At 42.6% G+C, this 27,526-nt stretch overlaps 1 protein-coding gene across 2 annotated transcripts in view; it reads left to right on the forward strand.

Moving 5' to 3' along the window:
• Positions 1–27,526, forward strand: part of EPS8L2 (EPS8 like 2) — a 278,628-nt gene that overhangs the window by 207,633 nt on the left and 43,469 nt on the right. For both annotated transcript variants that reach the window (XM_030201298.1, XM_030201299.1), the window contains 4 exons: positions 7,978–8,052; positions 9,688–9,836; positions 17,412–17,553; positions 17,672–17,763. In XM_030201298.1, the coding sequence (XP_030057158.1) occupies positions 7,978–8,052; positions 9,688–9,836; positions 17,412–17,553; positions 17,672–17,763 (458 nt within the window). The remainder of the gene's footprint in view (positions 1–7,977; positions 8,053–9,687; positions 9,837–17,411; positions 17,554–17,671; positions 17,764–27,526) is intronic.

Consider the following 27,526-nt stretch of genomic DNA (forward strand, 5'->3'; position numbering starts at 1 on the left):
CTTTTTACCTGCTGTGGTAAAAAGGGCCACAGTGCATGGCAAAAAGGGCCTCCACCGCAGGGCCCTTTTTACCACAGCTTGGTAAAGGGATCCCTAAGTTTCTTAGAACATGTAGTCGAGGAATCCAAACAGTGATTCCTACAATTGAGGAAGTAAAACCAAGACTGAATCAATGAGTCTGGAAAATCTGAAGTCAGCTGGCAACCCCAAGATAGATTACAAATACCTCTTCTGCAAGTAAGCACTTTTTGACTCCGCTGCTTTGATCCTACTGTTTTGACCCTTCCGATCTGACCCCCACCTTTTTGGCCTGGCCATTTTGACCCCCTCACTTTGATGCAGCCTGCGTCCTTGGCATCTCTCAGCTTGGAAAAGAGACGGCTGAGGAGGGATATGATAGAGGTTTACAGAATCTTGAGTAGTGTAGAACAGGTAAAAGTGAATCCATTTTTTCTTTTCACTCTTTCAAAAAGTACAAAAACTAGGGGATACTCAATGAAGTAATTGGGTTTCTGCCAGGTACTTGTGACATGGATTGGCCATTGTTTAGAAGCAGGATACTGGGCTAGATAGACCATTGGTCTGACCCAGTATGGCTATTCTTATGTTCTAAGTCACATCAAAATACTTTCAAAACAAATAGGAGAAAATATTTTTACACTCAACAAATAGTTAAGCTTTGGAACTCATTTCTAGTGGATGTGGAAACAGCAGTTAGTGTACCTGGATTTAGAACATAGGAGTAGCCAAGCCAGGTCACAAGTACCTGGCAGAAACTCAATTAGCAGCAATTACTACTACTACTACTACTACTATTTAGCATTTCTATAGCGCTACAAGGCATACGCAGCGCTGTACAAACATAGAAGAAAGACAGTCCCTGCTCAAAGAGCTTACAATCTAATAGACAAAAAATAAATAAAGTAAGCAAATCAAATCAATTAATGTGAACGGGAAGGAAGAGAGGAGGGGGTAGGTGGAGGCGAGTGGTTACAAGTGGTTACGAGTCAAAAGCAATGTCAAAGAGGTGGGTTTTCAGTCTAGATTTAAAGGTGGCCAAGGATGGGGCAAGACGTAGGGGCTCAGGAAGTTTATTCCAGGCGTAGGGTGCAGCGAGACAGAAGGCGCGAAGTCTGGAGTTGGCAGTAGTGGAGAAGGGAACAGATAAGAAGGATTTATCCATGGAGCGGAGTGCACGGGAAGGGGTGTAGGGAAGGACGAGTGTGGAGAGATACTGGGGAGCAGCAGAGTGAGTACATTTATAGGTTAGTAGAAGAAGTTTGAACAGGATGCGAAAACGGATAGGGAGCCAGTGAAGGGTCTTGAGGAGAGGGGTAGTATGAGTAAAGCGACCCTGGCGGAAGATGAGACGGGCAGCAGAGTTTTGAACTGACTGGAGAGGGGAGAGGTGACTAAGTGGGAGGCCAGCAAGAAGCAGATTGCAGTAGTCTAAACGAGAGGTGACAAGGGTGTGGATGAGGGTTTTGGTAGAGTGCTCGGAAAGAAAGGGGCGGATTTTACGGATGTTGTAAAGAAAGAAACGACAGGTCTTGGCGGTCTGCTGGATATGAGCAGAGAAGGAGAGAGAAGAGTCAAAGATGACCCCAAGGTTTCGAGCTGAGGAGACAGGGAGAATGAGAGAGCCATCAACAGAAATAGAAAATGGGGGGAGCGGGGAGGTGGGTTTGGGGGGGAAAATGAGAAGCTCGGTTTTGGTCATATTTAATTTCAGGTGGCGTTGAGACATCCAGGCAGCAATGTCAGACAAGCACGCTGAAACTTTGGTTTGGATGCAAGGTGAGATATCAGGGGTAGAAAGGTAGATTTGGGAGTCATCAGCATAGAGGTGGTAGGAAAAGCCATGGGATGAGATTAATGAACCAAGGGAAGAAGTGTAGATAGAAAAGAGGAGGGGACCAAGAACAGAACCCTGGGGTACGCCGACAGGCAGAGGGATAGAAGTAGAAGAGGATCCACCAGAGTGAACACTAAAGGTGCGGAGGGAGAGGTAGGAAGAGAACCAGGAAAGGACAGAGCCCTGGAATCCAAGTGAGGACAGGGTATCGAGAAGTATGCTGTGATCGACAGTGTCAAAAGCAGCGGAAAGATCAAGAAGAATGAGGATGGAATATTGACCTCTGGATTTAGCCAGTAATAGGTCATTGGAGACTTTAGTAAGCGCAGTTTCGGTTGAGTGGAGAGGGCGAAAACCAGATTGTAATGGGTCAAGAATAGCATGTGAGGAGAGAAAATCAAGGCAGCGGCGGTGAACAGCACGCTCAAGTAATTTGGAGAGAAAAGGAAGGAGGGAGATGGGTCGGTAATTAGAGGGACAAGTAGGGTCAAGTGAAGGCTTCTTAAGGAGAGGTGTGACCACAGCATGTTTAAAGGCAGCAGGGACAGTCGCAGTGGAAAGTGAGAGGTTGAGAATGTGACAGATAAAAGGAATAAGAGTAGGAGAGATGGCATTAAGAAGGTGGGTGGGAATGGGATCAGAGGAACAGGTGGTACATTTTGAGGAAGAAAGGAGAAGTGTAGTTTCCTCAATAGTAACTTCAGGAAAGGAGGAAAGGGAATGAGGGGAAGGAGAGAGAGGGGAACGGACTAGTGGAGGGAGAGCTGGTGAGGTAGAGAAAGCAAGGTTTATCTTTTGAACCTTGTTGTGAAAGAATTCAGCAAGGGTCTGAGGAGATAGTGAAGGGGGAGTTGGGGGAGGGGGCACCTTGAGGAGAGAGTTCAATGTGGTGAAGAGAAGTCGAGGATTAGAGCCAAGAGAGTTGGTCAGTTGGATATAATAATCCTGTTTGGCACGTAAAAGAGCAGATTGGAAGGAGGTCAGCATGAACTTAAAGTGTAAGAAATCAGCAAGGGCCCGAGATTTCCGCCAGAGGCGTTCGGCGGAGCGGGTACAGGAACGTAGGTAGCGGATATTAGAAGTCAGCCAAGGTTGGGGTTTTGTACGCCTTACAGGGCGGGTCATCAAAGGTGCAAGAGTGTCTAAGGCAGAGGATAGAGTATTGTTGTAAGAAGAAACAGCCTCGTTGACAGACGTGGATGGTGCCACAGTAGAGAGGAGGTTTGAAACATGGGAGGATAGAGATGAAGGGTCAATGTCGTGAAGATTCCTAGATAAATTAGATAGGATAGGACGGGACTGGGAGGGAGGAGATTTAAGTGTGAAAGTTATAAGATGGTGATCAGAGAGGGGAAGATCGGAGGCAAGGAAACTAGAGGGTGAACAGTTGGAGGAGAAGATGAGATCAAGACAGTGACCATTTTGATGAGTGGGGGAGGTGGAGCATAGTTGGAGATTAAAGGACGACGTTAAAGCGAGTAACTTGGAAATATAAGAGTTGGAAGGATCATTAGCAGGAATATTAAAGTCACCAAGGATGAGAGAGGGGGAGGAAGGATCATGGAAGAAGGCAAGCCAGGCATCAAAGTCACTGAGAAAGGATGAAAGGGACTTATCAGGGGGACGATAAATGACCGCTATTCGAAGAGGCAGAGGAGAGAAAAGGCGGATAGAGTGGACTTCAAAGGAGGAAAAACAGTGAGATTGAGGTGGAAGAAGGGGTTGAAATCTGGAGGAGGGAGAGAGAAGTAGTCCAACACCGCCCCCACGGCCAGCAGGGCGAGGAGTATGTGAAAATAGATAACCGCCATGGCACAGGGCTGCGACTGAAGCAGAGTCATCAGGGCAGTTCCATGCTACCAATCCGAGGCAAGCATTGGCTTCCCCCATGTCTGTCTTAATAGCAGAGTATGGACTTTTCCTCCAGGAATCTTTTTTAAAGCCAGATACACTAACTGCTGTTACCACATCCTCCAGCAGAGTTCCAAAGTTTAACTATTCGTTGAGTGAACAAATATTTCCTCCTATTTGTTTTAAAAGTATTTCCATGTAACTTCATTGAGTGTCCCCTAGTCTTTGTACTTTTGGGATGATTAAAAAATCAATTTACTTCTACTCCTTCTACACCACTCAGGATTTGTAGACTTCAATCATATGTCCCCTCATCCGTCTCTTTTCCAAGCTGAAGAGCCCCAATCTCTTTAGCCTTTCCTCATACGAGAGGAGTTCCATCCCCTTTATCATTTTGGTTGCTCTTCTTTTCTAATTCCGCTAGATCTTTTTTGAGATACGGCGACCAGAACTGAACGCTATACTCAAGGTGCGGTCACACCATGGAGCGATACAAAAGCATTACAGTATTTTCAGTCTTATTTGCCATTCCTTTCCTAATAATTCTTAGCATCTTGTTTGCTTTTTTTTTGGCTGCCACTGCACACTTAGCAGAACATTTCAGCATATTATCTACGATGACACCTAGATCTTTTTCTTGAGTGCTGACCCCCAAGGTGGACCCTAGCATCAGGTAACTATGATTCGGATTATTCTTTCCAATGAAAAAAGATTTGGACAAGCTCCTGGAGGAAAAGTCCATAGTCTGCTATTGAGATAGGCATGGAGGAGGCCACTTGCCCTGGATTCAGTAGCATGGAATGTCGGATTTTATTCTGGATTCATTAATCATCTATGGGGGGGGGGGAAGTTTTTTAACTTGGGCAATTAAGACTGGTCAGATCTTATTTTGACCAGCTGAATTTTGCTTTGCTTATTCAGGCACTTGTTCTATCTCATGCTGATTATTGTAATGTTTTTTATTTAGTACTATCATCTAGGCTGATGTCTAAATTACATCTGATTCAAAATAAGTCTGCTATCTTAATCTTCAGGTTACAAAATTTTGACAGGATCACACCATTCTTGTGTTCACTCCATTGGCTTCCAGTTCATAAACGAGTATTATTTAAAGCTGTCTGCTTATTATTCCAAGTAATTTACGGCCTTACATTGGCGTTGCTAATAAATATGTTTAAAGATTTTTTTGTTTGGCTACTCGATACAGTTACAACGATTATTGTTACTTTGTTCTCCCAGTGTGAAAGTGTCCATTTTTAAAAATATTTTAATTCCTTATTCTCTGTTGTTGTTATTCCATTTTGGAATAGTTTACGTGTTCTGGTGCATCTTCAATCTTCCTATATTGTATTTAGGAGGAAATTGAAAACTTATTTGATGATTGAGAATTTATTGTTGTAATTGTTTTATGCTATATTCAGTTGATTTGTTGTAAACCTTAGTGAACCTTTAAACAATAAATTGATATTGATATCTGACGTTAGTGATATGTAACTTGTTAAAATCATGCGCAGTACCTGCAGATTGGAAGGTGGCCAATGTAATGCCGATATTTAAAAAGGGTTTCGGGGTGATCCGGAAATTACAGATCAGTAAGCCTGACTTCAGTTCTGGGCAAAATAGTAGAAACCGTTTTATAAAGAAAAATTACGGAACACATAGATACACATGGTTAAATGTGACAGAGTCATCATGGGTTCAGCTAATGGAAGTCTTACCTCACCAATTTGTTTCATTTCTTTGAAGGCATGAATAATCATGTGGATAAAGGTGAACCGGTTGATGTAGTGTATCTAGATATTCAGAAAGCTTTTGACTAAGTCATCATCAAGTAATTGGTGAGGCCCCACTTGGAGTTTTGTGTTCAGTTTTGGAGTCCATATCTTGCTAAGGATGTAAAAAAAAAGCAGTTCAGAGAAAAGCACGGCATGGTTCTGCACCACATGACATATGAGGAGAGACTTGATGACCTGAAGATGTATACCTTGGAGGAAAGAAGAGACAGGGGTGAGTGATACGGACATTCAAATATTTGAAAGGTATTAATCTACAAATAAACCTTTTCCAGAGATGGGAAGGTGGTAGAACTAGAGGTTGCAGGAGGGCCAACTCAGGAATAATATCAGGAAGTACTTTTTCACGGCGAGGAGGGCAATGTCCTCCTGGGGGAGGTGGTGGATATGAAAACAGTAACAGAATTCAAAAATGTGTGGGATAAACACAGAAGAATCCTGTATGGATGGTGACGCATGTAATTGAGAAGCAAAGCCATTACTGGGCAGACATCTGTGGTCTGTGCCCCGATCATGGCTGGACAGGTTTGGATGGGCTGGAGTGGGACTTCAATGGCAACTTCAGTAGTTGGAGAACAAGGCCAGTGCCAGGCAGACTTCTACAGTCTGTGCCCTGAAAATGACAAGAACAAATCAAAATCAAGTACGTGTATGTAGTATCACATCACACCTTATGCTATGAGTTTATCTGGTTTGGCAGACTGGATGGATTGTACAGGTCTTTATCTGCCATCATCTACTATGTGGCAATGTTCTTTTGTGAATTAGGAACTGGTTATTAGACAGAAAACAGAGGGTAGGGTTAAATGGCCATTTCTCTCAGTGGAGGAGGGTGAATTGTGGAGTGCCCAGGGATCTGTACTGGGACTGGTGCTATTTAACATATTTATAAATGATCTGGAAATCAGAACAAATTAGGTGATTAAGTTTGCAGATGACACAAAAGTATTCAAAGTTGTTAAAACACATGCAGACTGTGAAAAATTGCAGGAAGACCTTAGGAAATTGGAAGACTGGGCATCTGAATGACAAATGAAATTTATTGTGGACAAATGCAAATTGATGCACATTGAGAAAAATAATAGAAATCATAGTTACCTGATGCTAGGGTCACCTTGGGAGTCAGCACAGAAGAAAAGATCTAGATGTCATTGCAGACAATACACTTAAATCTTCTGCCAAGCGTATGTCGGCAGCCAAAAAAACAAACAGGATGCCAGGAATTATTAGGAAAATAAGACCAAGAATATTATAATGCCTTTATATTGCTCCATGGTATGACCTCTCCTTGACTATTACATTCAGTTCTGGTCGCCGTATCTAAGAAATGATTTAACGGAATTAGAAGAGGTTCAAAGAAGAGCGGCCAAAATGATAAAGGGGTTGGGACTCCTCTCATATGAGGAAAGGCTAAAAAGGTTAGGGCTCTTCAGCTTGGAAAAGAGACAGCTGAGGGGGGATGTGATTGAGGTCTACAAAAATCCTGAGTAGTGTAGAACGAGTAGAAATGAATCAATTTTCTACTCGTTCCAAAAGTACAAGACTAGAGGACACTCAATGAAGTTACATGGAAATACTTTTAAAACAAATAGGAAGAAATATTTTTTTCACTCAACGAATAGTTAAGCTCTGGAACACGTTGCCAGAAAATGTGGTAACAGTGGTTAGCGTATCTGGATTTAAAAAAGGTTTGGACAAGTTCCCTAGAGGAAAAGTCCATAGTCTGTTATTGAGACAGACATGGAGGAAGCTACTGCATACCCTGGAATTGGTAGCATGGAATGTTGCCACTATTTGGATTTCTGTCAGGTATTGTCACCTGGATTGGCCACTATTGGAAGCAGGATACTGGGCTAGATGGACCATTCATCTGACCCATAATGACTATTCTTATGTTCCCTTTTTGTGTTTTCCTGTATTTTCCTTTGTCTTCCCTTAGTCCTGCTCTTCCCCTCCCTCCTTTTTTTCCCTCCTTCCCTTTTTACCCCTTTCAGTAGGCATACTGTTTCTGCTTATGCCCACAGAACCGTTTAGAATACCCCCTTATAATGCAACAGTGTTTGGTTGTTTGTAATACAAGGGTATATAATTGTAATATACCATCTCTATGCAGCAGCTCTGTTTGTTTTCAATAAAAAGAAAAAGAAATATCTCCAAACTGACCAGAAACTTCTGCAGTTAGTCAGAGATCTTAACAATCACACAAATTTGGAATATCTCCATGGTGTTGCAAATGACTTCCTAATGACCTAGTGTGGGTCTGGTTTTAATTCAGTATAAAAATGTAATTAAATGTAAAAACTTATTATTTTATTAAACTGATTTTAAATGAGGGTTCAAATCATCTGGGATCAAATTGGTGGGGCTAGGGTCAAACAGCGGGGTCAAAATGTTCTGCATTCCTCTACTGCAGAGGGCTGGGGAGAAGTGGGGGTCACCTTCCCTATTAACACACTGAGCCTTTTCCTCATGTTTCAGGCCAAATTAAAGAAACACATTCAGAACCCAAGCTCCTCAGAGCTGGTCCACTTCCTGTTTGGGCCTCTGGAACTGGTATGTATTGCCTATAGTTTGATCTGAAGTGCTGTGTGGGAGAATGTAGTTCAGGATAACAGCTACTGAGTTTAAGTCAAAGGGAGACTTGTGGTCCATCGTATTCACCATTTTTAGCTGCTACACAGTGATTCAGGGAAAAGCAAACAGTTTTTAGTGTCCCAGCAGAATCATTGCCCAAAATGCCTGTTTCTCTGGAACAGCAATGACATTTCTCCCATACCTCTTCAGTCGAGTCTCTTGTGCACTGTCCTAGCCAATGTTGGTTCAAATAGTCTGCTAGTTTTACTAATGACTTTTCCTTGGAAAATAACAGATTATTTCTCCATCTCATCTGTATAGGAAAATATTAGTTATATAATTACTAGGGATTCATTTTGAGTTACTTAGGGTTAGTATCATGTTTTGTAGCTACATCTTCATTACTGATGTGATTGAGAATTTCCCACTGTCTCATTCATGAAGAAATCTCCTGTTTACCAGTTTAAGCAGGGCTGGTCTTAGCAATTGTGGGGCCCTGTGCAGACCAGTTCAGTGCTCCCCCCCCCCCCCCCCCCCCGTTCCAATCTAGCCCTGCCCCTTGTTGACAAGATGTGTTTTAAAACATTTTTTATTTCAAATAAAGACAAATCAAGCAAAACTTGTACAGAAAAACTAATTCAAATATGTACAATGCTAACATAGGAAACCTTTGGGTTTAAAAAGCAAAACCATGTGCATGTAAGGACTGGATAAATTAATTAAAACGTATCCCCTTAATATGTAATACTTGGTAGCAATAATGAAACAGTGATTGAATATTCACATAGCAAGCAGCTTGAGCCAACAGATTTATTTTCCACTGAACATGATTAACTTTGTATGAACTTGGCTGCTAGTAGTGTGCTGAACTGGACAATGTTGGCACATCTATACTGACTCTGGACAGTTCTGCACGAAGGAAACCCTTCCCTCATTAATCAATACCTTCTCTGTGAAATAGTAATAATAATTTTAAAAAAAGGCAAGTGCATTTTTATAATATACCACTTTATTTCACAAAGCAAAAGGAGCAAGTTCCCACATGCCATCTATTTTTCTTTTGATGTAAGCACAGGAAAAAAAAAGATTTAAATGCTCCCAGGTTTCAATCTAATTCATGTTTAATGTGGGATAAAATGCCATAAATAATGTGGGATAAAATGCCGTAAATAAGTAAATAGATAGAAACTCTGAATGTTGAGAACCTGATTCTCATAACATGATGTCTGCTTAGTGGCCCTTTACCAGGTGAAAAAAATCTCTGCACAAATATAACAGTGCTAGGGTGTCCCAGTAACCAGCCCCTCCAAATGATTACAATTTATAAAAATTACTACTCTTCCTATGAAAACGTATTCCATTATTAAACTTCCTCTGTGTATATTTGTATACTGAATAAGCTGGCATTTTTGAAAATATTTAAATGAAATTAAATAAATATGCCATCAACGATAAAGAATGATAACGTGGATGCAGCAACTCGTAGGCTTGGAAGGAATGGATCTGAAGCAACTTAGCGGAACTTGGTTCGGAATCTGAACATATAGCACTGTGTAGAGCTCCATCACATTCTTAGTGTGGATTCTGCCTGACCTTGTTTGTGGAACCTTGCAGATTGTTCAGAGTATTGGAGGCCCGGAGCTGGCCAGGTCTGTGCTCAGCCCTCTTCTCTCCAAGGATGCCACAGACTTCCTGAGGGGACACTTGACACCAAAGGAGATGGCACTCTGGGAGTCACTGGGTGAGACGTGGACTCGATCCAGGTAAGTGAAGCTATACAATCTGGCAATAGCATGAAGTTAGCCACATAAGCTAGTTTACTATTATTTGTTATACCCCAGGAAATTAAATCTATTGAACTTGTAGCCAGAGGAAGTAGCAAAATTCCATTGGGCATGGTGACCACACACTAATTTGGCGAATAGTTTTTTTGTTTTGTTTTTTAATTGTATTTTTTTTTATCAGTCATTGGTCAAATGAGACCATCTTTATGCAACTCTGGTTATAGAAATGAAGGATTTATGTCTCCATTAACATTTATGGGAGAAGCCATATCATTATTTTGTTTACTTAATTGTGTTTTTGTAGGCTACACGTTATAGACTAACCAATTTATTGAAGCATGAGCCTTCGAGGACTACAGTCCTTTTCATCAGATATGTGAAGTTTAGCACATGCATGTTTATACAGGAATTTGTATGTGGGAGGGAGAGGGATACAAAGGCCAAAATAGGCAGTGCAGGGGCAGTCGGGGTGGAGTTGGGGAGGAGGCAGCTCTAATGTGGGACAGTCCATATTCCGTGCACAAAAGGCTGTCCTGTCTTTGGCTGCTTAGCTATATGGGTGCCAGCACTGAATATCATTTGGCATCCAAGTAATTTCTGGGGCACAGTCATCAGATCACTGATCTGATCTTCCTCCACCCCCTGATTTCCCCTATCCTCCCACTCCAATCCCCTTATTCACACTCTTATCACCTCTCGCTTAGACTATTGCAACTTGCTTCTCATAAATCTCCCACTAAGCCATCTCTCTCTCCTTCAATCTGTTCAAAAATTCTGTTGCACGACTAATATTTTGCCAGTGTCGCTAAGCTCATGTTATCCCTCTTCTCATATCACTTTATTGGCTCCCTATCTATTTCCACATACAGTTCAAACTCCTCTTATTGACTTACACGTGCATTCATTCTGCAGCTCCTCAGTACCTCTCCACTCTTATCTCTCCCTACACTTCTCCCTGGGAACTCTTTTCCATGGGTAAATCTCTCTTATCTGTACCCTTCTCCTCCACTGCCAACTGCAGATGTCGTTCCTTTTATGTTGCTGCCATATACCTGGAATAGACTTCCTAAGCCAGTATGTCAAGCTCCATCTCTGGCCGTCTTCAAATCTAGGCTAAAAGCCCATCTTTTTGATGCTGCTTTTAACCCCTAATCCCTATTCACTTGTTCAGTACCCATGTCTGTTTTATCATTCCCATCTTAGTAATTCTTTTATCCCTTATTTTTCCTGTTTGTCCTGATTAGATTGTAAGCTCTTTTGAGCAGGAACTGTCTCTTCATGTTCAAGTGTACAGCACTGTGTACGTGTAGTAGCGCAATAGAAATGATTAGTAGTAGTAGATCCAATCTCTCCTCCATATCCCCCTTTCTGATCCCCTCACTCTGCTCCTCTAACTCCCCCCCCCCCCCCACCCATTCTAACCCCTTCTCTGGTTCCAATCTCCTTCCCCAGTGCTGGTACCCCGATCCCTCCCCCACCTGGCTCTGGGTTCAAAATGACAGCAATAAACCCCTACTGGTAGTCTCACAGTACTACTACTATGGATCAGCCTTCCATTTAAGGGCATATTGTGGAGCAATGAAGTACCCATGGCAGTACTATTGACTTGTAGATACAAGTCTTACAGTCGTGCGTTTTGAAGAAGTGTACCTGAAAGTCAAAGGCATGGCCATGGGTATCTGCATGACTACTACTACTAATCATTTCTATAGAACTACTAGATGTATGCAGCGCTGTACACATCATAAGCAGATACTTTCTCTGTCCCTAAGGGGTTCACAATCTAAGTTTTTTGTACCTGGGGCAATAGAGGGTTAATTGATTTGCCCAAGGTTACAAGGAGCTGCAGTGGGAATCGAACCCAGGTTGCCAGGATCAAAGCCCACTGCACTACCCATTAGGCTACTCCACTATATACTAATATTTTCATGACCAAGTTAAAGCACTTTCTCAACTCCTGCACCCAGAAGTTTCTACTCTACGTCTCTACCTAAGTTACATTGATGATATCTTCATCATCTGGGACCATGTACTTGTAGCCCTTAATAAATCCTGTCAAAAATTCAGCAATCCCACTATTAATCTGAACCTAGAACAGCCCACACAATAGGTTCACTTTCTGGAAAACACTATGCAATTATATGAGGAACACATAAGAACCACGTTATACCAAGTTCCATGATAGTTTATTTATCATTTGATATACTGCATCATTCATAATACCATCTAAGTGGTTTACAAATCATATATAAACATAGTAATAAAAATAGAAAAGAATTTAAAATATGTTAATAGAAATAGATGTCTTTACCTCCATGTCCTACTGTTCCCCCTCCCCCCCCTCCCCCCCCCCCCCCCCCCAGGGTTCTGCCACAAGTAGGCTGAAACTACACCTGGTTCAATCTCTAAAATATTTATTTTAAAAAAAAAAAATTTTGTGCACTTCTAAATCTGTCATAAAATAGCTAGTGGCGTAGCCAAGGGTGGGCTTGGGTGGGCCCATGCCCACCCACTTTGGGTTCAGGCCCACCCAGTAGCAGCATACCTATGATGTGGCTGGCAGGGATCCCCAAGCCCCACCAGCCGAAAACTCCCAACAAGTGTCCCTCCTGCATACCTTGTAAGTAGCAGATCTTCACCTGCAGTGAGCAGTGACATTCATACTGCTCGCACCGGCCCCACAGCCTTCCCTCTGATGTATTTTTGCCTAGGCGGAAACAGGAAGTTGCATGAACAGTGTGTATTAGTTGCTGCTCGCTGCTGGTGAAAATCTGCTATTTAAAAGGTATATGGGAGAGGGGGGATGTTTGAGAGACTATATGGCATGCAGGCGAGAGAAGGAGAGACCAAATCACGTGTGGGACAGGGCAAGGTTCTTCTGCCCACCCATCTTGGGCCCAGGCCCACCCAAAATCGGGTGTCTGGCTACGCCCCAGGGCTAGGCACTAAAGCCGTAGCAAGTTATTCCACGGGGAAGGTCCCAGCACACTAAATATAGATGAGTGAATATTATCAAAGCAGACTGGGTGGAAACATAACCTAAAAATAGCCAAACCAATGGTCCATCTAGCCCAGTATCCTGCTTAGAGCAGTGGCCAATCCAGGTCACAAGTACCTGGCAGAAACCCAAATAGCAACAACATTCTGTGCTATCAAACTCAGGGCAAGCAGTGGCTTCCCCCATTTCTGTTTCAATAGCAGACTGTGGACTTTTCCTCCAGGATCTTGTCCAAACCTTTCTTAAACCGAGATACGCTAACTGCCGTTACCACCATTGATTCCAGAGCTTAACTGTTCTTTGTGTGAAAAAATATTTCCTTCTATATGTTTTAAAAGTATTTCCATGTAATTTCATTTAGTGTCCCCTAGTCTTTGTGCTTTTTGAAAGAGTGAAAAATCAATTCACTTTTACCCATTCTACACCACTCAGGATTTTATAGACCTCAATCATATCCCCCTCGGCCATCTCTTTTCCAAGCTGAAGAGCCCTAGCCTTTCCCTATATGGGAGGAGTTCCATCCCTTTTAGCATTTCGGTCACTCTTCTTTCTACCCTTTCTAATTCCGCTATATCTTTTTCGAGATACAGCACACAGAATTGAATGCAATACTCAAGGTGAGATCACACCATGGAACAATACAGAGCTATTATAATACTCTTGGTCTTATTTTGCATCCCTTTCCTAAAAATTCCTAGCATCCTGTTGGCTTTTTTGGCCACCACCACACTAGACACAAGATTTCAGTGTATTGTCTACAATAACACCTAGATCTTTTTTCTTGAGTGCTGACTCCTAAGGTGGACCCCAGCATCAGGTAACTATGATTCGGATTATTCTTCCCAATGTGCATCACTTTGCATTACATTTCATCTTCCATTTGGATGCCCAGTCTTCCAGTTTCCTAAGGTCTTCCTTAAACCTTTCACAATCCGCATGTGTTTTGACAACTTTGAAGGCATGAATAATAAGACATATGAGGATACACTTGAGGATCTGAACATATACCCCCTGGAGGAAAGCAGAGACAGGTAATATGATACAGACAAATATTTGAAAGGTATATTTTACAAACAAACCTTTTTCAGAGACGAGAAGGTGGTAGAACTAGAGGATGTGAATTGAGGTTGCGGGGGGGGGGGGGGGGGGACACAATTCAGGAATTAGGAAGTACATTTTCATGGAGATGGACCTGAAATGCCCTCCCATGGGAGGTGGTGGAGATGGAAATGGTAACAGAATTCAAAAATGCATTGGATAAACACAAAGGAATCTTGTATATAAGGCAAAGAACCAAACAAGCTTTAGCAGTAATTAGATAGCAACACTGGAAATTGGGAAGCAAAGCCAGTGCTGCGCAGACTTCTACGGTTTGTGCACTGATCATGGCTGGACAGATTCAGCTTCAGTAACTGGAGAAGGTCAGTGCCAGGCAGACTTCTGTTTTATTTTTGTTTTGTTTTAATAACTCTTTATTTAAGATTTATGAACATCACACAATGCACAACACTTGAGGCAAAATGAACTCTTCATCACCTCTATTATACAACAATACAAATATCAATAGGAAGTTCAAGATCCCCTCCGTCCCCCATATCCCACACCCTGGTTGGGAGGGGGGACTAGTGCTGGGCAGACTTATACGGTCTGTGCCGGGGCTGGTGGTTGGGCGGCGGGGATAGTGCTGGGCAGACTTATACGGTCTGTGCCAGAGCTGGTGGTTGGGAGGCGGGGATAGGGCTGGCCAGACTTATACGGTCTGTGCAATGAAGAGGACAGTACAAATAAAAAAAAGTAGCACATATGAATTTATCTTCTTGGGCAGATTGGATGGACCGTGCAGGTCTTTTTCTGCCGTCATCTACTATGTTCATGTCCTCCCCCTGCCAACAACACTTCAAATTTAGTCTGTGCCAGGTACTGAGGTGCTTTCGCCCTGCTATTTGAATTTAATTTTTGACCTGCAAATAAGGAAATATGTTCCTCCTGTGTAGGCCATATCTTTATTGTAGGTCAGAAAAGGCTATGGCTTGACCCCCCCTTCCACTAACTGCCCAAAATAACATAGCTGAAGCTTCTCCCAGCAATGAAACACCCCACCCTCCCTTCCTGGTTGAAAAGCAGGCGTGTACCCAATAGGTTGGAAATACATACCTGCGCTTCCCTCCACAGCTTAATAGTGGTTCATATGAATGGATTGACTATGCTCTGAATCTCCCTAAAACTCAACTCCACCCAAGGCAAATAGCCCAAGCAAGGTAACCCATGAGGTAGATCCATAAGCTCTCTCCTGACTAGAACTATTTTTTCAGGTTTTATGATCCCATTCTGGAATGCATTACCAGCTACTATTAAAAGATAGTTTTTCTCTTTCCGAAAGAAGATTAAGTCCTACCTGTATATCTAATCTCAGTTTTAAAGAAAGATATCTTATTTGAATTTGTTCTTTTGGATATGTATCTTGTATTTGTATTCTTTGATTTTTTTATAAACAGCACTGGACTCGTTTATTTTTATTTTTGTTACATTTGTACCCTGCGCTTTCCCACTCATGGCAGGCTCAATGCGGCTCAATATAACATCAGAAAGATTTTATTGAAGATACCGCATGTAAACAAATTGCCCGACATAGGCCATGTTTCGCCCACCAAGGGCTGCGTCAGGGGCTAATTTGAAACCTTCTGAAAGGAGCAACTCTAAAAACGGAAAACTTGTGGTGTATAATAGATTGGAAAAAACCAGCGCATACAGCAGATGCCTAAAATGATGTGACTCTTAACACAACACAAGCAAATGCAATTTGTTTACATGCGGTATCTTCAATAAAATCTTTCTGATGTTATATTGATCTGCTGGCTTCTTTTTCCATATTGGATTTTGCAGATCGCTTGCCTTGTTGTTTTTTGAGGCTCAATGCGGCTTACATGGGGCAATGGAGGGTTAAGTGACTTGCCCAGAGTCACAAGGAAGCTGCCTGTGCCTGAAGTGGGAATCGAACTCAGTTCCTCAGTTCCCCAGGACCAAAGTCCACCACCCTAACCACTAGGCCACTCCTCCTAGGGGAGGGAGGCAGTATATTCGCTTGGATTGGGATTGGTGTAGAGATCTTAGAGGTTAGTTAGGCGTGTATGATACCAACAGATGTGACAAGAACAGCAGCAGTCCTGAATTTTGTATTATATGCACTAGAGTTACTCATATCCTGACATGCCAACAATTCTCAAGTCTCAAACAGATACTCCCCAGCAACATCCACTCAGGGACTAGACCCTGCCAGAAATCCAGATGCCAACTCTGTTCCCACAGTCTCCCAGGTAGGGCTAAATTACATCAACTATAGCATCCAGGGCTTATTCACCTGCTCCTCCTCCAAAGTATAATATACCGTAATCTACCAGCAATGTCCCTCTGCTGTCTACATAGGACAAACAAGTCAGTCCCTAAGAAATAGAATATATGGACACAAATCTGATATTAGACGGCACTCATCAAAAAGCTTAACACCATCACCTTATGCCTGAACAGAGACAATGGATTCGTGGACCTAACTATTCTAAGATCATCTATCTTGCCCATCACAACTGACAGTTAACTGAACTGTTCAGCCATGATCTCCCTCTTTTCACACCCTGCCCTTTACTTTTCAATACTTTCTCTTTGTATCCCTCTCCCTCACACATACATATTCCTGTATATGTCCATGTACTGAATTTCACTTAATGCATCTGATGACATAGATTCTGGTTCTCGAATGTTCATACCTCAATAAATTGGTTAGTCCATGAGGTGCCATCTGCCTCTGTCAGTTTTGTTATACCAGACTAACATGGCTACTCCTTTTAAAGCTTTGGAGATTGTAATTTTGAGAGATGGTTTCCACCTTCAGGTGTGTTTTCTGAGAATACGCTACAAACAATCTGCAAAAATAAGACTTACCCCTTCTACTGTTGAGTGGGATGACGTAAAGGAAAGTTGACCTTGGGCAGTGCACTAATGCTAGAAAAAAAGATGCTGATACTCAGAAGTAGGACCATCTTTGGGAGGGGGTGACCACCAAGCTCTCCTGAAGGATGGAAGCAGCACAGGACACAGGGACTTTAGCAAATCAACATTATCTGTCCCTGCAGCCACCCTCATTCAGTACACTTCCTGTTCAAAGGAAGCAGCTATGGGAATTCTAATAAGTGCAGGATTACCTGTCCCTGCAGACCCTCAGCCCATTCTGCCTGCCATCAATCCCTGCAATTCTGAATGGAACTGGCAGGCATTCAAAGCTGTACTTGGATGGTAGGGAAGTGAATTGAGGTGGCAGCACAGAGCTTGGTGCCGCTGCAGTAACCTTGCCTCCCAATATTGCTCTCCAATTGCCAATGGATTAGCTACAGAACAGAGTATGTGAGGCAACGCCAAGTTGCACGTTTAATTTGGGAGCTGGCTGGACAGTATGAGCATTTAGTGGAAAGGGTGGAAACGTACTGGCACATATGCATGAAAAACCTCTGATGGAAGTCAACACCTTCCTGATGCATCTCTGTCTTATTTATATTTCTGTAAAGAGCTGATTGGCCCAAAGAACCTGTGGTTCCACAGTACATCCCTAAATTCCACAGTGGCTGGCAGCCTCCTCTGGAAATCTTCCAAGGAGCCCCCTGGGAAATGGACCTTGGTCACCCACCAGATACCTCTGGACAGGAACAGGTCAGTCTTCAGTTCCTTTCTCACACTTGTCTTAGACATAAAAGGGCTGAAACCTATTGCAAAGTGAAACAAGAATCATATCACACCTCTAAAAAAAAAAGTTTTTTGATCTTTTCAGTGGTCATCAGTCAATGGGTATCCAAGCCGTAAATCATCTTTTAAAGGCGGCCAGACAGTGGATCCGTCCCAAGGCATGCAGCAAGGAAGCAGGTAAGACCATCCTGTAGCTCGGCCTGGTTTCCTACATCCTGGCTTCATACACTGTATGGTATTTAAGAGTGACATTAGCACTCAAGTACTATAGATAGATCTGTTTGTCAGGCTAATCCAAATATGTAAATTAACCATTAGTTAGTTACAGTATATGGAAATAGAACTCATGACTGGCCACCAAAGATGTTTTGATAAGCAGATGCACTATGAAAGGCAGGTTAAAAACAAACCAAAAAAAGCCCAAAGTATCAGTTATGTTTATTATATAAAGAAACTCAAAACATTAAAATACTGTACACAAAATATTGTGATCACAATAACAAATAACAAAAATGACAAACTTAAAACCAGTTGTTCATGAAAACCATACATGGCCATGTTTGCACAGGTCTGTAGCAATGCAAAAGTGCTGAATGGAGGGTCCCTTTTTAGTTTCCAGATCTGGCCTTCCATATCCTGGCTGGCTGAGACTGTGAATGCTGCAAAGGCAGCATTCAAAACCACTTGAGGGTAGGGGGAGATATGGTCATTGTTAAGGGTGACACCTGCTGGCAGGATTTAGAGCCCACAATCTATGATTTGGCTCCCAGCCTAAAGCTTGCTGCTACAATGACTAAACTAGGAACCAATTAAAATGATGGGATTTAAAGAAAGGGATAAATCACCAGATAGTTGTAGCTCCAAAATCTAGCACTGGCTCTGATTGAGCTAGAAGGAAAAGGAGAAAAAAGGTTCAGTTCTCAGGACAGACTTCTCTCCAGTGTGGCCAGTGCTAGGAGTGCTGCAGAGGTAATACATAAATGAAAAAAAATATATATATAACCTGCAGGTTCCATATAAACTATGTATGTATATGTATATATATATATATGTATATACACACATATACACAGAGATACATATTGGTATATATATATAGAGAGAGAGATATAAATTGGCCAGACGTAGGGCCCACATTAACTGGGTGCTGAAAGGATCCGAGCCCATATCTGAGGATTGCCAGTGCAGTGGCTATGCTGAAGTGGGAGGGGGGATATAAAATCAGGAGATAAAACCTCCAGCTGTGCCGTAGCCCAAAGGAGAAATTTTCAAATGAGTAGGAGGACAACAGAAGCAGGCCAAACAGATATTAAGGGTGAGAATTTATTTGTGTGTATTGGGATTTTTTTTTTTTTAGAATTGCAGTTTTTCTGCTCTGAGTCCCTTGGGCTTCCAGGGCTAAGATCTGATTCCTTGCACTGTCATTTGCAACTTTCTGAGGATTGCTTTTATTTTAGTCACCCTCCCGATTTGCTTTAGTCCAGTCACTACAGTGACCGTCCTGAACTTGGAGGCACCTTCTGAAATCCTGAGATCAAAGGCCCTAAACCAGCCACTAGGTGTCACCCTCTGCCTTCTTCCCCACTCTCCAGTACTGTGAATACTGTCTCTGCAGTCTAGTGTTGGTCAAAACTGGGAGTAGAAGATGTGAGCTAGAAATTGAGCCCATGTCCTCTCTGTTCTGTGGCAATACATATTGCTGTTAGCCACTGAGCAGGCCCAGGACTGATTTTTATAACAGATGTGATTTCCACATTCACTGTGGTGAGTAATCTTTAAATATTTAAATGATGATCCCTTTTCAGACAAAAATATGAGGCTACTACTAAATAAATAAGAACAATTTGCAAACTGTTGTACATGGCTAAATAGTTGTAAATCTGTGTGAAAAGCACCGCTGAAAATTGTCCACACCCTGCTGTAGTAAAGGTTCTTGTGTTGGCCCGTCTCAATCCTGCAAGCAGAATCATATACAAACGTCCTATTGGTAGAATGTAAATTCATTTTTCCATCGAAAAACAGAATTGAGTTAGGCATGCAAGTGGGTGCCAGGGTAGAACTGCTGTCCCAGAGCCCAGAACTGATTGTAAAGTACCAAGCCACCTTAAGAGTCTGGCTGTCTTCATTTGCAGTGTCTGCAATACCACTGCCACCATCTCTAACCCTAGTGCGTAAGCTATAAATTGTAAAGTCACCTTGAAGAGTATCTGTGCTGGTCCATTTTGCTTCATCACTTTGGCTGGAGTTGATTTTACGTAGCTGCTATGAAGGCTTCTGCAGTTGCTCTAGAAGTGGCTGCACTATGAGCCTGGATAACTCAAGGGACCCTTTCACTATATAAGAATAGTCATACTGGTTCAGACCAATAGTCCATCTAGCCCAGTGTCCTGTTTCCAACATTGGCCAAACCAGGTGACAAGTACCTGACAGAAACCCAAATAGTAGCAACATTCCATGCTACCAATCCCAGGGCAAGCAGTGGCTTCCCCATGTCTGTCTCAATAACAGAGTATGGACTTTTCCTTCAAGAACTTGTCCAAACCTTTTTTTAAACCCAGATATGCTAACTGCTGTTACTATATCCTTTGGCAAAGAGTTCCAAAGCTTAACTATTCATTGAGCGAAAAAATATTTCCTCTTAAAGTATTTCCATGTAACTTCATTGAGTATCCCCTAGTCTTCGTACTTTTTTGAGAGAGTAAAAAATAAGATTCACTTCTACTCATTCTACACCACTTAGGATTTTGTCGACTTCAATAATTTCTCCCTTTTTTCCAAACTGAAGAGCCCTAACCTCTTTAGCCTTTCCTCATATGAGAGAAGTTCCATCCTTTTTATCATTTTGGTCACTCTTCTTTGAATCTTTTCTAATTCCGCTATATCTTTTTTGAGATACGGTGACCAGAACTGAACGTCACACTCAAGATGAGGTCACAGCATGAAGCGATACAAAGAGATTATACTATTCTCGGTCTTATTTACCATCCCTTTCCAAATAATTTCTCCCTTCAGCCACTTGTTTTCCAAACTGAAGAGCCCTAACCTCTTTAACCTTTCCTCATATGAGAGGAGTTCCATCCTTTTTATCATTTTGGTCGCTCTTCTTTGAATCTTTTCTAATTCTGCTATATCTTTTTTTGAGATATGGTGACCAGAACTGAACGTCACACTCAAGATGAGGTCGCACCATGAAGCGATACAAAGATATTATACTATTCTCGGTCTTATTTACCATACCATCCCTTTCCAAATAATTCCTAGCATTTTGGGGGGGGGGGGGGGGGGTTGCCGCCACCACACACTGGGCAGAAGATTTCAGCGTATTGTCTACAATAACACCTAGTTCTTTTTCTTGGGTGCTGAACCCCAAGGTGGACCCTAGTTTGAGTCGGATTATTCTTCCCAATGTGCATCGCTTTTCACGTGTCATTAAATTTCATCTGCCATTTGGATGCCCGGTCTTCCAATTTTCTATTGTGAAATTTACCAAGAATTCTCAAAGCTGTATTCTGTAACATTTGCAGACATAACATTAATATTTGGTATACCAGCATACACCATATTGCCTTAAAAAAGAAGTGAAATGAGAAAAGCATAAATCAGTGTATGCAAGGCTGCCTTATCAAAATAATTTTTAACAGCCCATAATTGACACAATGTAAAAAAAAAAAAAAACACCTACCCAATTCTTCCATCACCTAATGGGCCATCTGATACATAACATCTCAAGTTTTTATATAAGGTTGTCACATCTTTTCACATAAGAAAAGAAATAGTGCTTCCCACCTCCTGCCAAAAGCCTCATTGAAATGCTTGTGAGACGGCACTGAATACAGTAGATTGCAAATATGCTGTAACCTGCTACTTGTAAAGAAACTGCATCACTAAGAAAATCAGCTTAGCTATTTTGTTCCACTTGATCCAAATAGGACAGGTATATGTCAGTTGTTTAAAAAAAAATTCTAGCAAACTGGCTTGGTTCTTTTATGAACAGGTGAATATTACTTTTCACTCCAAAGTCACATCTCATACAATTAGTGCTTCTGCATCCACAATAGGCTTCTTCAGGTCTGCCTTGCTGTACACCATCTGCAAACTAGCTCTCTGGTGCTCTCTTCACACTTGCACTGTACACTGCTGTTTGGACAAACCAGGACAGTGTCTTTGGTTAAGCGGTGCTGACTAGTCCCTGGCCCTGTCACAACTCTTGCATTTGTCTGAGTAGGTTGCTCCAAGGACTCAGATGATTCAATACAGAGCAGCCTTAAGCTTGGGAGTCACCCATTTGTGTGCCTATCTCATTCTTCTTTTCAATGGAAAAAGCAATCTGGCTGATATTCAAAACTATTTAACTGTCTAGGAACAGCTCCTCGCCAGCTAAATAACATTTTGGCGCCTAACTGCAAATATTCAGTGAGGGTTAACTGTCTATTTTAACCGCTAAACATAGTCATTAGGTGCAGATATTCAGTACCAAACCAGCTATTCAGTACCAAACCAACTATGTTTAGCAGTTAAAATTAGCCTGCTATTTATACGGCCTGTCTTTTAACCGTTAAGCACTTAACCGGTTAGCACTGAGTATCGGCTTAACCGGTTAAGTTGCCATGGTCAAAAATGGCCCAGCGCTGACTATCCGGATTGAATGCCAGTAGCAAGCAATCAATGCGCTGAATGTTGCTCACCTGTCTATGTGGTTTTTATAGACAACAGATTTATAAGGCACACAATCCCTCCTACCTCTCCAAGAGCTGTCTCATTCTTTCTAGCTTTGGAAAGAGAAGCTGAGGAGACCACTGCACTTTAAGTTCTTAGTTCTGACACAGCATCATCAGATGATGTCACCCACTTGTGTGCCTAATCAATTTTATTGTCTAAGGAAAGTACCTGTCTGTAAATAAATCCTCCAGCAGCAACAGAGTTGCTTGTGATTATAGAAATTGCTTCTTCAAAATACATAGCTTCCTCCAGTGCTTTTTCTGGGGTCTGCTATCTTTACAGTTTAGAAAGAATGAGGGAAGCCCGTACTGGGGAGTAATGTTTCACAAACCCAGGCTTTTTCAGTGCTTTTGGGCTCACACCTTCCCTATTTGTGGGTAAAAGCCCTTTTTTATGCTCTGCTGAATCTCATGACATCATTACTCCATCAGCTGGATACCTCTCAATATTAAATCTGGAGGGCTGTATGTTCTCCGAGGACAAGCAGGCATCATAATCTCACTTTGGGGGTGGTGTCATCCACAGAACCCAGTACGGACATTGCCATAGTGCACTGTCACTTCAAAATTTTCAGGCAGTACCACCACCACACTTGCACAGGTACTTTCCCACTGGATGCTCAAACGCGAGACCAGCAGTCTATTTTCCACAGAGCAGAGAGGTTGGTTTTCTAATCTGTTGTCAGCGTTTCAAACTTTTGCTTTTTGGTGCCTTCCCTTTTTCGGGATATTTTTTCTTCATATTTTTCTTTTTGTGTATTAGTTTTGTTCAATATATTCATTTTTTAAATGTCACATTTTTTTCACTTTTTGGCCTTTGAGGCCTCTGCGCCCTTCTTTTGCCCGGGAAACATGCGACTGCTGAATCTCCCCGGCCATAGAATCTTTCAACCTTATGTCGGCCGTTTTTCCCTCCATGTCAACAAGGGTGCCGAGTGTCTTTACGAAGTGTACTCAATGCAACAGAATTATTTCAGTCACAGACTCCCATAACTAGTGTGTTCAGTGCTTGGACCTTAAAGCTGGTGGGGTCCAGCATGAAAAACATTTTCATTCTGCATGAGCATCGAGCATGGCAGAGGATTCGGCATTCAACGCAGAACCGGCATCAGCATTGAGATTGGATGCACTGACGCAATATCAAGATGGTATGATGTCGGACTCGGTATTGTGACCGCATAAGGACTCTGTCCTCTTTGTTGGTGCCGCGTACATTGAGGGACCTGCAGCGTAAAAAAAACCTAAGAAGCATCACCATCGTTCTCCCGCCAGGCACTCTAACATCTCTCCTGCTTTGACATCCTCTATGCACGGGAAGCATCCATGCCACAGTGACTGCTCTCCTACGCCTACACAGGCTAAAAGTTAGGCTGCGTCTACACAGCTTTCTCAACTGGCACAGACACCTACTCTGCAGGAGAATATCTGGGCTGTGCTCAAGGAGGCGCTCTCAGGGCTTCTGCATCACAGTCTATACAGGCTTACAAGGATGCTTGCGCCAGCCTCAGCCCAGCCCATTGATACATCAGAGGGACAGTTACGGGAGAGTCCTGCACACAGGCTCGACACCGAACGTTGGGGGCAGCATGAACCTGACGTGTGCATCAACATCAGCAGATGAACTTTATCCAACCTCAGTCTCTTCTGCCTCGACACAGAGTTGATGCTGTAGTCGATGCTCTCTTCCATTTACTTCGTAAGAGCAGTACTTTGAAGAATCAGACTCTGACCTCTCCTGGGAGACAGATACCTATAGGATCCCATGTGATCCTTCTCTGCTGCTTTGTCCATGAGATAGCTTAAGCCACACTTTTCAAATCAGAGACAGAGGAATAATCTAATTCAAAACCCTGAAGTTCTAGATTATGGTTCTCGTCCTAGAGAAGGAATCACTGTTCCACTTCATACAATTGTAAAAAATAGTCTGGTCAAAAACCGGGAGACTTCACTATCAGTTTAAGTTGCTCCAAAGAAAATTGATACAGTGTATAGGATACAGAAATGCACTGGGTTTGAGAAAACACAGTTACCCCATCGTTCCCTAGTTGTAGAATCTGCTTTAAAATGCACTCGCAGTGTGAGATCTCACACTTCTCCTCCTCCAGGCAGAAAAGCTAGAACATTAGACTTGTGGCAGAAAAACATTTCAGGCTCCAGTGCTAACCAATCACGTATTAGATTATCAACTTTTCCACAATTTACTTGAAATCTCTAATGCAGAGTACTCTCTCCTTTGCAGAAGTCCTTCCCCCTGAGAAAGCTGATGAGTTCCATAAGCTTCACAGGAAACTTCTAGATTGTCATAAATATCTGGCAAAGCAAGTCTTTGATGTCTCGTCTTGCATTTCCACTTTAGGAGTAGCAATGTGGCATCCTTCCTGGCTCAGAGCCTCTGACCTCGAATCTGCTGTCCAGAAGCATCTTGCAGACTTCCCTTGTCGTGCAGATAATTTGTTTGATGACAAAGCTGAGGAATTGGCTGACCTAATAAAAAAAAAAAACTTATAGATGCTATAAAAACTCTATCCAGGCCACAGACTCCTGCGACCTCTTCTTCAAGAAGACTTACAGGAGGATTTTGACGCTCTATTTACTATATACAGTGGGGGAAATAAGTATTTGATCCCTTGCTGATTTTGTAAGTTTGCCCACTGACAAAGACATCAGCAGCCCATAATTGAAGGGTAGGTTATTGGTAACAGTGAGAGATAGCACATCACAAATTAAATCCGGAAAATCACATTGTGGAAAGTATATGAATTTATTTGCATTCTGCAGAGGGAAATAAGTATTTAATCCCTCTGGCAAACAAGACCTAATACTTGGTGGCAAAACCCTTGTTGGCAAGCACAGCGGTCAGACGTCTTCTGTAGTTGATGATGAGGTTTGCACACATGTCAGGAGGAATTTTGGTCCACTCCTCTTTGCAGATCATCTCTAAATCATTAAGAGTTCTGGGCTGTCGCTTGGCAACTCGCAGCTTCAGCTCCCTCCATAAGTTTTCAATGGGATTAAGGTCTGGTGACTGGCTAGGCCACTCCATGACCCTAATGTGCTTCTTCCTGAGCCACTCCTTTGTTGCCTTGGCTGTATGTTTTGGGTCATTGTCGTGCTGGAAGACCCAGCCACGACCCATTTTTAAGGCCCTGGCGGAGGGAAGGAGGTTGTCACTCAGAATTGTACGGTACATGGCCCCATCCATTCTCCCATTGATGCGGTGAAGTAGTCCTGTGCCCTTAGCAGAGAAACACCCCCAAAACATAACATTTCCACCTCCATGCTTGACAGTGGGGACGGTGTTCTTTGGGTCATAGGCAGCATTTCTCTTCCTCCAAACACGGCGAGTTGAGTTCATGCCAAAGAGCTCAATTTTTGTCTCATCTGACCACAGCACCTTCTCCCAATCACTCTCGGCATCATCCAGGTGTTCACTGGCAAACTTCAGACGGGCCGTCACATGTGCCTTCCGGAGCAGGGGGACCTTGCGGGCACTGCAGGATTGCAATCCGTTATGTCGTAATGTGTTACCAATGGTTTTCGTGGTGACAGTGGTCCCAGCTGCCTTGAGATCATTGACAAGTTCCCCCCTTGTAGTTGTAGGCTGATTTCTAACCTTCCTCATGATCAAGGATACCCCACGAGGTGAGATTTTGCGTGGAGCCCCAGATCTTTGTCGATTGACAGTCATTTTGTACTTCTTCCATTTTCTTACTATGGCACCAACAGTTGTCTCCTTCTCGCCCAGCGTCTTACTGATGGTTTTGTAGCCCATTCCAGCCTTGTGCAGGTGTATGATCTTGTCCCTGACATCCTTAGACAGCTCCTTGCTCTTGGCCATTTTGTAGAGGTTAGAGTCTGACTGATTCACTGAGTCTGTGGACAGGTGTCTTTCATACAGGTGACCATTGCCGACAGCTGTCTGTCATGCAGGTAACGAGTTGATTTGGAGCATCTACCTGGTCTGTAGGGGCCAGATCTCTTACTGGTTGGTGGGGGATCAAATACTTATTTCCCTCTGCAGAATGCAAATAAATTCATATACTTTCCACAATGTGATTTTCCGGATTTAATTTGTGATGTGCTATCTCTCACTGTTACCAATAACCTACCCTTCAATTATGGGCTGCTCATGTCTTTGTCAGTGGGCAAACTTACAAAATCAGCAAGGGATCAAATACTTATTTCCCCCACTGTATCTAAGCATCCTTACACTCTTACACCTCCTCCACCTCAGAGGACTACTTTCCAACACTCACATCCAAGTCATCAGCGGAATCAAAAATCTCAGACTCCTCAGCCTAAACAGCAACCCAGTTTTTGACTCCTTTCTAGAGAGCATTGCCACCATACAGTTGTCTGTGCGAAGCGACTTAACAGTAGGAGGATGACTTAGTCTTTTTCATCAAAGGTGGCCTCTCATAACCTCCAAACATTGGGTGCTACGTACCATACAGTATGGACAATGTTCTGCTTTGGGATAAAAAGACCTCTCGACTATCCACCAAGAAAGTCTTGTTTCAACTCTCTCCAGGCAACACTACTTTGAGAGGAGCTCTTTGCCCTCTTCTGGCAGAATGCAATAGAACCAGTTCCTCTGCTAGACAGGGGTCAAGGGTATTATTCAAGATACTTTCTCATACCAAAAAAAGACAGGGGGAGTAACAATCAAGTCACGATCTGCAAGACTTAAACAATTTTGTACTCAAAGAAAAATTTCACATGTTTTCCCTGGAATCGCTGCTTTCCATAATACAACTCAACTACTGCCTTTGCTCTCTAGATCTCAGAGAGGCATATATGCACATAACTACTCTCCCTGCGCACAGAAAATTCCTTTGCTTCCGCTCTAGAACTTAGCATTATCAGTAGAAAGTCTTACCATTCGGCTTGGGCTTTGGCTCCTTGAATCTTCACAAAGTGCCTAATAGAGGTAACTGCAATACTTCACAGGTGGGGCATACACATCTTTCCCTACCTCGTCGACTGGCATAGGCGGTCGGTGGCCCAACTGTTTGGGGAGGCTAAAGGGGACTGGGTCAGGGGCGGTGCCAGGGGGTGGGGCTTACATCCATAATTATCTGACAACACAGAAAAAAATAAGTAAAAGTAAAAAGTAACAAGTAAAATACCTTTTATTAAATTTAAATATTAGATATGGATCATATGTCAAAGAATAAAGTGGTTGCTCAAACTGTCTGAGAGCTTGATGGCTGAACAGTATA

Source organism: Microcaecilia unicolor, chromosome 4 (genome assembly GCF_901765095.1).
Source record: "Microcaecilia unicolor chromosome 4, aMicUni1.1, whole genome shotgun sequence".
In the NCBI taxonomy this organism is placed as follows: Eukaryota; Metazoa; Chordata; class Amphibia; order Gymnophiona; family Siphonopidae; genus Microcaecilia; species Microcaecilia unicolor.